This window comes from Vicia villosa, linkage group LG5 (genome assembly GCF_029867415.1).
Source record: "Vicia villosa cultivar HV-30 ecotype Madison, WI linkage group LG5, Vvil1.0, whole genome shotgun sequence".
Taxonomy (NCBI): Eukaryota; Viridiplantae; Streptophyta; class Magnoliopsida; order Fabales; family Fabaceae; genus Vicia; species Vicia villosa.
This window is the reverse complement of record NC_081184.1, coordinates 108,264,642-108,279,237: the sequence shown is the minus strand read 5'-3', so window position 1 is coordinate 108,279,237 and position 14,596 is coordinate 108,264,642. Positions and strand designations below refer to the sequence as shown.

Sequence of the window (14,596 nt, the reverse complement as noted above, 5' to 3'; positions counted from 1 at the left end):
TTACTAACTGGATACTCAAATTGATGACATTTTCCTTCTTTCAATTCTAAGTCTGACAAGTTTTTCTCCTGCAAAGTTCAAATTTATAAATTTGATTATTTCCCTTAACTATGATACTCATACTGAAACTAAACTCCACCAACTATTTTTTATAACTGTTTTTTTTTATGGCTATATAGAAATCTGAAATTTCTTGAAGACAATGATTTATGTTAAGCAAGCCCTGATCTGATTTGGATTGGTGTCAGCAATTACACAAAGGCTCACACCCTGTATGACAAGTGAGCTATCATAGCGACCTGTATTTGATGAACACTAACAAGTAACAACAAAAAAACCTCCAAAGTAACAAATTGAAATAATCTTAAAATCAATATTGTAATCGTGAGGGAATTAGACTTGCATAGCAACGTCGATGAAACTAACTATGTGAATATGCAAACTCCTCAATTTTAAATTGTATGCAAGTAGAGAGCTCAGAGCTTTCTAGGAATAAATGTAAACTCCTAGAGATTTAAAAGAAGAGAGGTTTTGAGGGAGAACAGAACCTACTTTATCATTCAACATAACCACAAATGGTTTTAAAGTACATCATAAAATGCAGATCTTAACTAATTGTGCTGTTTCACTCTCCACCTTTTCATCGATTCAACCGAACCTAATTTTATGGTTTTAAAGTACATCATAAAATGCAGATCTTAACTAATTGTGCCGTTTTACTCTCCACCTTTTCACCGATTCAACAGAACCTAATTTTATGGTTTTAAAGTACATCATAAAATGCAAATCTTAACAAACTTGTTATCATTTTTTGCTAACCCTTGTCCACAAGATAGAAAGTGGGAAAACTGTGTTGGAATGCATCAAGGTCCTCTCATGAGGCTTCATCAGCAAGTAGGCCAATCCATTGAACCAGAACTTGGTGACAAGGGTTAGCATTAACCAAAATCATGCATTGATCCAACACTGCAACAGGTAGTTCAATGGGTTGATTGTTGAAACTTTCAGTAGGTAAGTCACGAGGAGGTGCTTCAGTACCACGAAAAGGTTCAAAGATAGAAATGTGAAATATCGGATGTATGCGGCTGTCCAAAGGGAGCAGCAACTTATAAGCAACCTGACCTACGTGTCAGCAACGGGATAGAGACCATAATATCATTTAGACATGTAGAGACGGTGCTGGTGCACCATAGTTTGACAATAAGGTCGTAGGCGAACCAAAACTAAGTCACCAACAGCAAAAGTGAGATCATAACGATGTGCATTCGCCTATTGAGTCATGTGATTCAGAGCAGCAAGTTTTCCTTCAGTTTACGAAAAAGTTCATCCTTACTAGTGACTAGTGAGTAGTGAGTAGTGAGTGCTTCGTCCAATGCTGGAATGGAAGTTGAAACTCTAGTATACCCCAATATGTAAGGCAGTTCCCGGCCGTGCAATGCTTGAAGAGGGGACATTTGAAGGCCATTGTGGAAACATAATGAAATTCAAGTATTCAACCCATGGTAGATAACTCACCCAGGTAGAAGGTTTGTGTTGAGCGAAGGCTCGAAGGTAATGTTCAAGATAACGATTGGTAACCTCAGATTGACCATTCCTTTGTGGGTAGTAAACACTACTCATTTCTAACTTTGTGCCACTGAGTTCAAAGAGTTTCCGTCAAAAATGCTCATAGATATGGCATCATGGCCAGACACGATAAAGCGAGGGAAACCATGATGCTTAACCACTATAGACACAAATAATTCTGCAACTTTTGAGGCAGTATATGCAGTAGGAAGTGCCCAAAATGTGTGGATTTCGATAAATGATCCACCACAATAAAGATAACAGTTGAACCATGAGACTATGGTAAACCCGTAATGAAATCCATCGTAATATCCTCCTACACAACCTCTGGAATGTGGAGGGGTTGTAATAAACCGACTGGAACCTGAGTGGAATATTTTATCTGTTTACAGATGAGGCAAGAAGCCACAAAATTCAACAAATTATCTTATACCTTACCAAAAGAAATTAGCAGCAACACAGATAAGAGTACGTTTGATGCCGACATGGCCCCACAAGGTGTATCATGAAACTCATTAATAATAATGGAACATAAAGGAGACGCCGCATTAAGCACATATCATCCTTTATGGACAACCAAGCCATTCATGATAGAGTAAGAAGAGACAAGAGTTCCTTGAGCATGTTGTTGGTGAAATGCCAAAAGGAACAAGTTAGAAGCATTTTCTCTGAAGTTGTTGAATAATACAAAATGTAGGACTTGTCACCAAGGCTAGTAATAAGGGGTCATCATTAATTAGGCTTTCAAACCATTATGTAGGGACCCGGGATAGGGAATCAGCCACACGATTCAAAGCCCTCGGTTTGTATTCCATGCAAAACTGAAAAGCCAACAGTTTACGAACATAGGACTGCCGCTCCGGTGTCTTAAGCATTTGCTGTAATAACTCACAATTACTATAATGATTGATGCAAATAATAAAAAGAAAAGTGCCGTTTAGTACGAACAATTAGAAAGAAAGAAACACACGAAGTGTAACACCAACACCCCCATGATGCCTAATAAATAGCACTTCACTTGTTGACCCTCCAATAATATTAAGACAAGTATCATTTCTTGCAATTCTTTAAATAAATTTTCGTACCATTTAGCATTGCTGTAATAAAAAATGGCCTAATAGGTATTGACGCCATTTAAGTACCGCTTCTGATATAATATGGAACTTGTTAATGTATGCTGAGGCAGTTTGTATCCTATGTCTAAGTTTTTTACTGAAAAAAGCCAATGGGCGACCTTCTTGCATAAATACAACTCCAATACCCATATTAGATGCATCTGTTTTGATAACCGAGGCTGCAACCATAGCTTGTTTCATACCCTCAAAGGTTGTAGATGCAGTAGGGGACCAACAAAAAGAATCATGGCGTAATAAATCAGTTTATGGAGCATCAATGCTCACATTATTGGCAATGAAGCGGCGATAATAACTGGTGATCCCAAGGAAACCATGGATCCATTTAACCATAGCCTCCAACTTGCTAGGGTCGACATGACCACCTTGTTACGAAATAATATGCCTCAAATACTCGATAGATTCGTGACTGAACAAACATTTGGAACGTTTCACATAAAAACAATGAGTTAGTAAACACTGTGAGCAGTTATAGAGTCCAATACCCCGCATTAAGCTGGAGCGTAGTCAATCAAAATTCATATCTTGGAAAGGATGAGAGAACAAGGATATGGATCAAACAGCTTAATCAAAATGTCTGCAAGCTATGCAGAGTTTGGGATACGTTGGAAGAGTTTGGCAATGAGTTTTTCTTGTACGACATGACAACCAATCTTGATATGTTTGGTTCGTTCATGAAAGATGGCATTGGCTGCAATGTGACGTGCAGACTGGTTATCACAATACAGAATTGCGGGAGAGATGAATTCGACGTTGAGATCTCATAATAGATCATTAAACCATTGTATTTCACAGTGGATGCGAGAGGCCGATATTCAGCCTCCGAGGATGATCATGAGATGAGAAAATCTCTTAGGAAAATGCGCAACCCTGTGATGGAGCGCCTCGTGTGACTGCATGAAGCCCAATCAGAGTCGCTGAAAGATTTGAGTTGATGTGTAGAGTTTGACGAGAAAAGCAATCCTTGTGAAGTGGACTGCTTGATGTACCTCAGGACCCTGTAGGCAGCTTAGAGATGAAGTAATGTGGGAGGTGACATGAATTGACTGAGTTGTTGAGCGGAGAAACTTAAGTCATGCCTTATGGTGCATAAGTAGATGAGACAACCAATGAATCTGGGATAGGCTCTAGCATCAGTGGGGGCGAGTTATGAACAGTCGTGTATTTGTGTGACTTTGTCATGGGAGTAGGAGATGGTTTGGAAGCAAGAAGACTTTGACCTTTGTTTTGCTTATGTTGGAATTTGTTGTTGTAAGGAGGATTGTATGACTGAGCCATTAAAATATTGGAGTTATCAGAAGCAGAAGTGGAGGTTAATTGGGGTTCTTGTTGCACGATCGATGAGAAAACTTATGAAACATCAGAGAAAGGCTTGATCACGAGGAATTGAGATTTGATATTATTGTTCAAGCCTTTTAAGAAACAGATAACATACTTCATCTCGCCTTGGCGCATTCAATGGATTTGTTGAAGATCAGATAACCGGAAATGACCATTCTTGGAAAAACGAATATGGAGGTCTGCTCAAAGTTGAGCAGCAATAACCACGTAGATGGTGCTTTAAGCAATATCTGGAGATATATATATTGAATTTCTATTCATAAACAAAATGAATTAATAGTTCCACAAATCAACATGGCTTGCTAAATTTCTACGGTGTCCAAATAAACAACATACTAAAACTTTGGCTCTGTTAAAACATACCAAAGTGAAACCACCATTGATACAAACTATAGAAAGACTTGATTTGAAACCAAAACTGATCTACTTTTTAAAAGCTTACTCTTAACAAGATATGGATGCAAGCTCTTTTATGTACAAGAATCAGTCGTGCTCACTAAATAGGGTCAGCTAACTGAAGGCAGAATAAGATTTTGCAACGTTTGGGCATAAACAGAAGAAGAGTCTGCGAACTTAAGAAAAAGAGTCATACAAGCAATTTTGAAGCCAAATATCATTAATTCCATCATTTTCATTCACAAAAGGGATCAGCATGATCCCATTAGTACATTACAACATTAGAAAGGTAAAAGCTGAATATAAATAAGTCTAACGGTGCCTACATAGCGTCCCAAAAAAAAAAACCTAGAAAACAGGCTTGAGTTTAAGAGCTTGTGAACTTAGTCACAGCTTTGGTGCCCTCAGAGACGGCATGTTTGGCCAATTCTCCGGGCAGAACAAGCCTGACTGCTGTCTGAATTTCCCTTGAAGTGATAGTTGGCTTCTTGTTGTACCTTGCAAGTCTTGAAGATTCAGCAGCAAGCTTCTCGAAGATGTCGTTGATGAAACTGTTCATGATACCCATGGCCTTGCTTGAGATACCAATGTCTGGGTGAACTTGTTTCAGAACCTTGAAGATGTAGATCTTGTATGTCTCCACGCTCTTCTTGTTTCTCTTCTTCTTCTTGTCTCCGGCGGCAGCACCACCATCCTTGGGTAGCTTCTTCCCGGCCTTTGGCTTCTTCTCAGCAGGAGTCTTCTCAGCTATGGTGGACTTCTTCTCCTCGACAGGTTTCTTCTCAGCTGGCTTCTTCTCTCCTTTTGGTGCCATTTTGACTTAGGAATTTGAAAACTGGAAATTGAATGAAGAAGTAAGATGCAGATTGAAAAACTGTGAATGAGAAATGTTCGACGAGGTAATGTTTTATATATATGAAAGTGTTCTCGCGTTATCATTGGCTACTGATGTTATTTGTGGATCGATGACGTGGAACTCCATTAGCCGTTACTTTTCATTTTTTTTGGAGAGGATATACAATAATTACACGGTCACGATTTTGCTCTAATTCAAAGATCTAAGAAAGCTTTTGTCTCATTTTTTCGTATAGGATCTACTAATTATTTTTCAGTTTTCATTGCGCGCCCAAGAGGGTATTACTAATTTTATTTCCTTTTTTTCTTACTGAAATAAGGCGCCCCAAAATACTTATTTTATTTAAAAATTAAATTATCATAAATATACGTATCAATGCTATATTCATTTTTTAATATTGAAATCTATAATTTAAAAATGGCGCCTCAATCTAAAGTCGAACATGTTTTCGGATTTAAAAAATATTTATAAAAAATTATATGCAATCTTCTTATTTTTTATATTATTTTTTTTATCATTTTTATTTTATGTTATTTTTGAAAAACTTAGTATCTAAACTAAGAACTGACCAGAAACCAAAAAGAAAAAAGAAACTAAGAACTTACTAATTTAAGATACTAATCACACTGTTTATTTGTGGGTTCAATTGAAATCAAAACAAATCTTAAAGGACTAATATAATGTTTATTTGTGAGAGTTCAAATAAAATCAAAACAATGCTTCAACGGCTTCAAACACATAAATTGTTGGTATATTGAAATAATCATACAGTCAAGCCATTTCACGTGGAAATGAAATTTAGATCCAATAAATCAAGTCATATTTTAAGGTCAGAGTCTCACATATGACCTATTATAAAAAAAAATTTATTTGATCTAATCTGTCTTTTTTAAAAATTTGACTTTGCCTGAAATATTTAAATGTTTGTTTCACATTATAGCTTTTATATAGTCCATTTTAGATATTTTAAAATAAACAACATTGCCTATTATAAATAAACAACATTGGTCAAATTAAAAATTTTTAAAAATAAGGAGAAATTTGTAATTTTTGAAAAATTAAAGAGATCAATTTGTAAAATTTAAAAATTCTTAAAAGAACTATTTGCAAGTTTTTGAAAACATTTGAGGACTTAATTTTAAATTTAAACTAAAAATTAGAACCATCTTACAAAAGTTAAAAGATTAATAATGAGCAATTTAACATATGAAGTAGCAATTTCAAATCTTTACTTTTTCTGTCATTTCAAAATAATTAAATTGAATTTGAATAAAATATTACATATATTTTCATCATTTTAACAATTCTCCATATTTTTTATCCAAACAATGAATCTTGATCAAGTCATGTTAAATTTCCTCAAAACATCACACTATCTCATTAAAATGTTTCATCCAAACACACTTTTAAGGATTCTGAATTTTATTTTTGTCTCATGATACTCTCCACATTTAAGTGAAATATACATGTGCATACAACATCAATAATGCAATTCGTCATTTAGGTAATGGTCATAAAACATATTAAATATGGAAATTTCTTTATCCACCCCATGTCTTTTTGGTCACCTCTAGTGAAAAACCCAAAATACCCCTTATTTCGGAAATGCATTTCCGAAATGCAAAAAAATATTGTTTTCGGAGATGCATCTCCGAAAGCGCCTTTTTTTTTTCAAGATTTGTCTTATTTCGGAAATGCATTTCCGAAAACAGAATTTCGGAAGTGCATTTCCGAAATACTGCACGTTTTGCAGATTAAGCAAAACAGCCCCCTCCCCCATTCATTTTTATCATCATCAAACTTTCTCTCTTCAGATTTTTTGCAAAACCAAGTTTGAAGTCTATAGTTAAGCATTCTAAAAGCTACTCAATCTCAACCTAAAGCTACTCAATCTCTTCAATTGGTAAGTTTTTCAAACTTTAGATCTATGATTCAAATCTCTTTTAGGGTGTTTAGAAATTGCAAAAATGATATAGGGTGGGTTGGTAGTGGTATTTAGGTTGTTTAGAATCATTATAAGTTGTTTTAATGTTGGATTTTGGGGTCTGCCATGGAAGTTGCAGAAGTTGGCTTCGCAGGGGTGTTTCGGAAGTTCATTTCCGAAAACACCTCCATTCCCAGTTTCGGAAATGAACTTCCGAAGTGATCCAGAATTGAATTTTTTTGTTTTTTCAATTGTTTCGCATTCTTATTGATTTCAATTGTTTTCAGGAACATGGCAGGCAACCCAGCATGCATCAGACAGGGGAGAGAGACCCTGACAGCGTCGGCTAGACGCGAGCGGGCGGCGCAGCTGGCGTCGACGCAATGACGGGGTCGTGTGTGAGTACCCGTGCAGATGGACGAGGGTACTTCCTCATCTGGATCCAGGAGTCGTCTGGCTCGGGTCTCTTCTTCCCGCCAGCAGGAGGTACGAGAGGAGGAGGAGGAATTTAGATACCAGGAGGCGGAGGAGGTACCGGATGTTGACCCTCCACACAGGGAGGAGGAGGAGGAGGATGGCTACCCGAGAGGGCCCAGTGACACGACCTTGCTGATTACTTACCACGAGCACGTCGCTCGACGTATCTGGGGGGGAGAGGTATTTTTTATAATTTGCCCGACTTTATTATTTAACAGTTTTTTATTTAGCTGTTTATTCAACATTTTCTTAACGGTCTAATTAACAGTGTTTTTTTTTGTTTTTTTTGTAACAGGAGAGACAGACTTTGAAACAAATGAACCACGCCCGGAAGATTTTCAGTCTCTTTAAACGAGAGGCGCAGTGGTTTAACGACGCGGTGACAACTTCAGGGCTAGGTGGGTTGTCCATGACGGGGTATACCACCATCAGCCACGGCATGCAGGGGGCCTTTGTGGAGAGGTGGCACAGGGAGACGTCTTCTTTCCACTTACCGGTTGGGGAGATGACGATCACCTTGCACGATGTGCAGTGTCTTCTCCACTTGCCGATTAGGGGGATGCTGCTGGACCATTCCTGGATCCAGAGGGTCGAAGCCACCGAGTGGATGGAGCTCTATCTGGGTATGGAGCCCGATATGGCTGAGTTTGAGTGCCAGACGACAAATGGGCCTCATATCTGGTTCTCCATACTGAGCGCTTATTTCGAGAACCACCTGGTGGCGGCGGCCGAATCCGAGGAGGCGGATAACGCCCTATTTGTGGAGTATCACCGTGCCTGCGCTCTCCGGTGATGGTTCATGTTTGTGGTAGGCGCTGCAGTCTTTGTGGACAAGAATGCAAGATATGTCGACGTGACCTACCTCCGCTATTTCATGGACTTGACTACCGTTCACCAGTGAAACTGGGGGTCAGCTATTCTGGTATACCTATACCAGAAGCTGAATGAGGCCTCCAACTGGAGGACCAGGCAGTTGACCGGATCCTGCACACTACTGACGGTACGTTTCATTTTAATTGTTTCACATTTATTTATGTTTCGTATTTATTTTTAATACATTATCATGTTTGTGTTTCAGAGTTGGATCATCTCCTACTTCCCCCGCATCTACGGCTTCCGCGTTGATCCTGCGTACGAGAACGCCATGCCCAAGGACGCCCGATACGTTCTACAGAGGGGGAACAATGCAGTTGGACCATACCGTGGGTACCTCGACTGCACGATGCACGATGACATCGGTTGGAGGCTATTCAGCGACTACACTGATGTTGTCGCCTTTGACAGCATCTCGTTATATTTTGGCTGGTTGGCATGCGGGACTAACACCATGGTGAGGTATCTCCCTGAGCGGTGGATGCGGCAGTTTGGATTTGTGCAGATGATACCCAGGTCACCTTTTGAGGTTGCTCCTGACACAGTTACCCGAGTGCAGCTCACTGGCATATTTGCGGATTGGGAGCGTCACGTGGTCCCGGAGGAGTATCGTCGCATGCAGTTCACCCAAGACTGGCACAGTGTGGAGGGGTATGTCACATGGTTCTATCGGGTGTCACATCCTCTAATGACATCTGACGCTCCCGGTGCTCCTAGGCCAGCATACGAGGAGATCCTGGAGAACCAGCAGGCCGAGGATGACCATGTCATTGATCTCCTGCCGATCTGCCAGCGGATAGAGCTGCTTGGGCGGGACGCGTTGGAACGAGGTATCATTGATCAGGGAGGTCCAGAGGCAGTCGCCGTGGTGGAGAGGATCGTCGGTGATGCGGGCCGTGCGGCGGCATACAGGAGTCAGAGGAGGTCCTAGGGAGAGAGGGTTAGGCATACCCAGTAGGGGTTCGGGTTTAATTTTTTTTGTATTCGGATTGTATATTTCGCACACTATGACTCGGTCTGTATATATTATTTGGATTTTATTTATTATATTAGTATTTTACGTTGATATGTCGTTTGTTTTGTTCGGCGTTTTTGTTTTGTATATATTTCGTACAGGACTATTAGAAAAACTGAAAAAGCATAAAAAAAAGAGACTTCTGCATATTTCGGAAATGCACTTCCAAAATCCCCCAAAATGTGAAAAAAGGTGTTTCGGAAGTGCATCTCTGAAAACACCCCCAATTTGGTGTTTTCGGAGATGCACTTCCGAAGTCTGGGAAAATTTAGAAAAAAAATACTTCGGAAATGCATTTACGAAGCAGGGGTAAAGTGGGGTTTTCGCTGGGGGTGACCCCCATAGGGAGGTGGATAAAGAAATTTTCTTAAATATTGTACCTGCTAAAAGTATGACAAGGGTAAAAACCTGTTCGCTTAGAGTTCAAAGAACTTTGTAAATGTATTTTTTTTTTGGAATAAGTGAATGTCGCGACTCAATTACGAAATTAAAATATTTGTAAAAGACCTTTTAGACTTGGGATAGAAATACAAAAGGTAGTTTCCATCATTCAATGATCTTAATCATGGAGTAACTAGAGACTCAATATCCCTTAATTGGGGATGGGGGAGACAGTTTATTTGTTTCGTGGCCTCTTTAGTCTCTTATTGTTTGGACAAGTCATCTCTTACGTTTCCTAACAAGTGGGTATCAGAACTAGCTTTATGATTTGAGTTGTGCTTCATGTGATTCGAGACACATGATTCGAGTCATGAAACTTTTTATTTGAATGATATTTACATAACTAAATCCTAAAATACTCAGTCTATGTGTGATTCGCATCAGGAAATATGTGATTCTAGTCCAACTTATATGATTCAAGTCATGGATGTTGTGATTTGAATCGTGACATCAAGAAAAGAATTGCTAGACATTATGTAATACTGATTCGAGTCATGGAAGTGTGTGATTCGAATCACACTTCCGAAATCTCAATTTTTTTACTGTGAATTGTTTTAGAAATTTCAATCTTGTCATGACCTGAAATGTTCTTAAAATTAGGTATGTGTCCAAAACTTCGATAAATTGACTTAGAAGCATGTTGCTCTGGCTATAATCATACATTTTAATTAATGCATGTGTAAAAAGGGATTTTAAGACTCAACCATAAGGTGTGCAATCATGAGAGAAAACTCAATAACTATATAAACAAAATTAAACGCTAAAATACAAGCAATCAAAACATAAACCCTTAAGAGACAGAGGCAATGCAACTTTAGGTATCATGTTCCATTCTTCCAAATTGAGACCATTGAGAGTCCGAGAAAAAGCTTACTTGGATCAAAACTTTGATGAGGGGAAGTCGGCAGCGTTTGCTTCAGGGACATCGCACAAGTAGAGATAGGCTTTTACTACAAAATAATGGAGTAACTGATTGAACCCTTCCGCCAATACTTCTCAATTCCTGCATTTCTACTAGGCCCTTACCCCCTTTAAGTTGTTATTTGCGCCTCCACCTCTTTAAGAATTAGATTCTAAGATCAAAGGTGTCTTGGAGTATGGTCCTCAGATATTGTACAAAAGCAATCCCTTTTCTCGATCAATAATTTAAGGTGTCTTTTCCTCATACCTCAAAAAACCTAACAAATTGTCCCATTCCCCATTTCCATCGATGGCCTAGTCCAAAATAGAAGTACCAACCGCTTTCATAGATATTACTCATGTCAAATCATCTTGCATAGATTAAATTTTACCAGTAAAAAAATCCTTCCACCTGTCAATATCTTAATTGTTCTTCCATCAAAATATGTATACATTTAATAATACTGAAAAGGAATTTGCATGAGTAGAGGAACAAATATTTTAACATGTTAATTTTCCACGGCTCCTTCCACTCAAAAGTTAAATCTTGAAAACCATTTAAAGCAATGTATCTTGCACTTTGTGGTAAAGCAAAAGACCATCAAAACGCCCTATGAAAAAACATACCTTAAACATGAAAAGTATTTTGCACGAATCATGCCTCCCACACCTCTGGTCCAACAACACATCATTCTTACAAAAGCTCTAGAGGAAGACGCTGCCCTTCCCTGCTTTTGAGTACACGTGTCTCGGGTACCAAAACCAACATCTCCTAGACACCCTCCTCTACCACTCAAATCTCAAAGACCTCGCCAATCACCATTAATCAAAAGTTTTGCCTTCAATTTTATTCAGGCTAAATTTGATACGAAGAACATAAATATTTAAGTGATGGTGCCGAAAGTTACTTCATCCACTACAATAACCTATCTAAAGAGGTAATGCAAAAGGATATTTATTCCTTCCTATCTAAAGAAACATCATCGAATATCAACTGTGTCTTCCTTTAGAAACGCGAGAAAAAAACCAAGTTCAAAGGAAATGACCTATTGATACCACCATAAAACCTAGTGCTCTTATGGCATCTAAGGCGTTAGGGCTCAAAGGAGTACCAAGTCTCTACTCATATGAACCAGTGAAACACCATGAAAGGCACCTGGAGATATTCTTTCTCGCAATATCCAAACGCCAAAATTTGGCAAAAGAAGACATGGTGGGCAAGAGTGAAACAAACAAGTCTCTCTTTAGAAACTTAGTCTAAAAGTCTTTTATCAATTCCGAGGACATGGAGGGAATATTCATATAAATTCCATCCAAAAACAATGTATTCAGAGACACTAAACTGGTTCTTAAAGTCATTGTTATGATTTGTCCCAACAGGGGTATTTGCATCTAACTACTCAAGAAAGGGTCGGCCACCCTCCTTTTAGAACCTAGGCAGAGAACTTGATAGGATAAATGTAATAAAGATCAGAAAAATGTCTCACATTTGAAAAAATGTAGGATAGAAATAAACAAACATGTGGTCATTAAATTGTTAATCAAATTACATGCGCCTTTGAACATATAATGTGCTTTTCCCTTTTCAAGTTCTTGTAGAACTTCCGAGACATGGGGAGATCCATGAATACAATTAAACAAGATATATGAAACTAATCTTTTGATTAGCAATTAATCAAGTTTACATAAGAAAAACAGAGGAGTGGTTAAAAGGATAGAGTATTCTAACACTTCAGGCCATAATTCATTTGTAAATTACAGAATGATAAATACTTATATAACAACCAACAATTGATAGCAGATATTTGTATATATAAATTGGGAATAGTAGTACTACAGACACTTTCTGAAAGTCTACTATTATCATTAATTCCAATATATTAATACACAGGACCATCTAGATCCATTTCTTACAACTTCAAATTAAAAACATAACAAAAACTACCAACTAAATCTAATGGTCACTAAAATCAGATAGAGAGGCATACATCCAAGAAAACCATTGGAAACATATCAAGTTTAAGAACTGGTAAACTTGGTAACAGCTTTGGTACCCTCAGATACGGCATGCTTGGCCAATTCACCGGGAAGAACAAGTCTGACCGCGGTTTGAATTTCCCTTGAAGTGATAGTTGGCTTCTTGTTGTACCTTGCAAGTCTTGAAGATTCAGCAGCAAGCTTCTCGAAGATGTCGTTGATGAAACTGTTCATGATACCCATGGCCTTGCTTGAGATACCAATGTCTGGGTGAACTTGCTTCAGAACTTTGAAGATGTAGATCTTGTATGTCTCCACGCTCTTCTTGTTTCTCTTCTTCTTCTTGTCTCCAGCGGCGGCACCGCCATCCTTGGGCAGCTTCTTTCCGGCCTTTGGCTTCTTCTCGGCAGGAGCCTTCTCGGCAACGGTGGTCTTTTTCTCCTCTGCGGGTTTCTTCTCAGCAGGCTTCTTCTCTCCCTTTGGCGCCATTGAAAGGTTTGGGAAACTTGGAACTTCGATAGAAGTTAGGGTTTCGAATTGGGAATCAGTAAACAGATGAAGGTAGTTGAGATATTTTTTCAATCGTCGATGCGGAGTGATTAATATATAAGATAGTTTTTATGTTTCTATTGGGTAGTGAAGTTCGTTGCGGATCGATGACGTGGAACTATTTTATCCGTTACATTGTATTCCAATAAGGACATGATGATAGACGGTCACGATCTTTTTTTGAGTAAACTATGACGCGGATCGATGAGCTGGTTGGAACACATTTGAGGACGAATGAATGATGGATGGCTGAGATGCTATTCCCCTTTTTCTTTTTCCTCAGATACCTTGTACGATCTACTAGCTTCTTTTCATTGCGCGCCTAAATGAATATCTCCACTTTTTTATGTTGCGCGGTTAGGTTCCATTTTTATCCTTGTTTTCGCGGTACATAGCTTTGAAACAGTAATTTTATTTTAATTTTTTATTAATTTATATTTTAAAAATTAGATTGAAAGACCTATGGGATATGATTCAAGGAGTTCAACCATAGTTAACCTATATGATAAATGTAATTCAATCAAAGTTTATTGTAATTAAACCATAATGCAAATGACTATGATGAATCAATTGTAATTCAATCATGGTTAAACTAAACAATAAACCAATTGTAATTCAATCAAAGTTTATTGTGGGAATCGTATAAGCGGCAGTTTTTTAAAATTCATGCAAAATATTTAGCGGAGGTCAAAAACCCTTGCTAATCGGTAAAACAACCCCCACTATTCAGGTGTGTTTTTTGTAGTGGACTATATATATTCCACTAGAATAGGCTCGAGCATAAATCGAGTGAAGACTCGAAGCATCAACATTTAAGCAACGTGAGCTATGTATCGTTCAAACAAAGACAAAATGTGGGGGCCGATTGCGGACCCTCGGATCCACTTTATTAACTCGATAAACAAGAGGGGAAGCAGTATTCAAAGCATCAATGTGTAATGCGAGCTAAGAATGACCAAGGAATAGAAATGTGGGGGGCGATGCGGGCCCTCTGATCCACTCTATTGACTTGATCGCAAGCACAAAACAAATGCAAACAATGCCCGCAAAGTAGGACTTCCAACAAACAATGCCTACTAGATAGGACTTTTAGGTAAACAAAGAAGAGTATCAAGCAGAGAAGGTTTGTTGCCTTTATCTAACAAAGT

The 14,596-nt window shown here is 38.4% G+C and overlaps 2 protein-coding genes across 2 annotated transcripts; both read right to left on the bottom strand.

Moving 5' to 3' along the window:
• Window positions 1-4,653: 4,653 nt before the first annotated feature.
• LOC131601976 (probable histone H2B.1) lies at window positions 4,654-5,307 on the bottom strand. Its single transcript, XM_058873913.1, has one exon. The coding sequence runs from the start codon at window positions 5,248-5,250 to the stop codon at window positions 4,804-4,806; it is 447 nt and encodes a 148-aa protein (XP_058729896.1). The 5' UTR covers window positions 5,251-5,307; the 3' UTR covers window positions 4,654-4,803.
• Window positions 5,308-12,765: 7,458 nt separating this feature from the next.
• LOC131601975 (probable histone H2B.1) lies at window positions 12,766-13,485 on the bottom strand. The gene has a single exon (XM_058873912.1). It carries the CDS (start codon window positions 13,386-13,388, stop codon window positions 12,942-12,944), a length of 447 nt encoding a protein of 148 aa, XP_058729895.1. The 5' UTR covers window positions 13,389-13,485; the 3' UTR covers window positions 12,766-12,941.
• Between the last annotated feature and the right edge of the window lie 1,111 nt (window positions 13,486-14,596).

What these genes read in the sequence shown, in the direction of transcription:
- LOC131601976 (XM_058873913.1), bottom strand. Translation starts at nt 5,250, where the DNA reads ATGGCACCAAAAGGAGAGAAGAAGCCAGCTGAGAAGAAACCTGTCGAG.
- LOC131601975 (XM_058873912.1), bottom strand. Translation starts at nt 13,388, where the DNA reads ATGGCGCCAAAGGGAGAGAAGAAGCCTGCTGAGAAGAAACCCGCAGAG.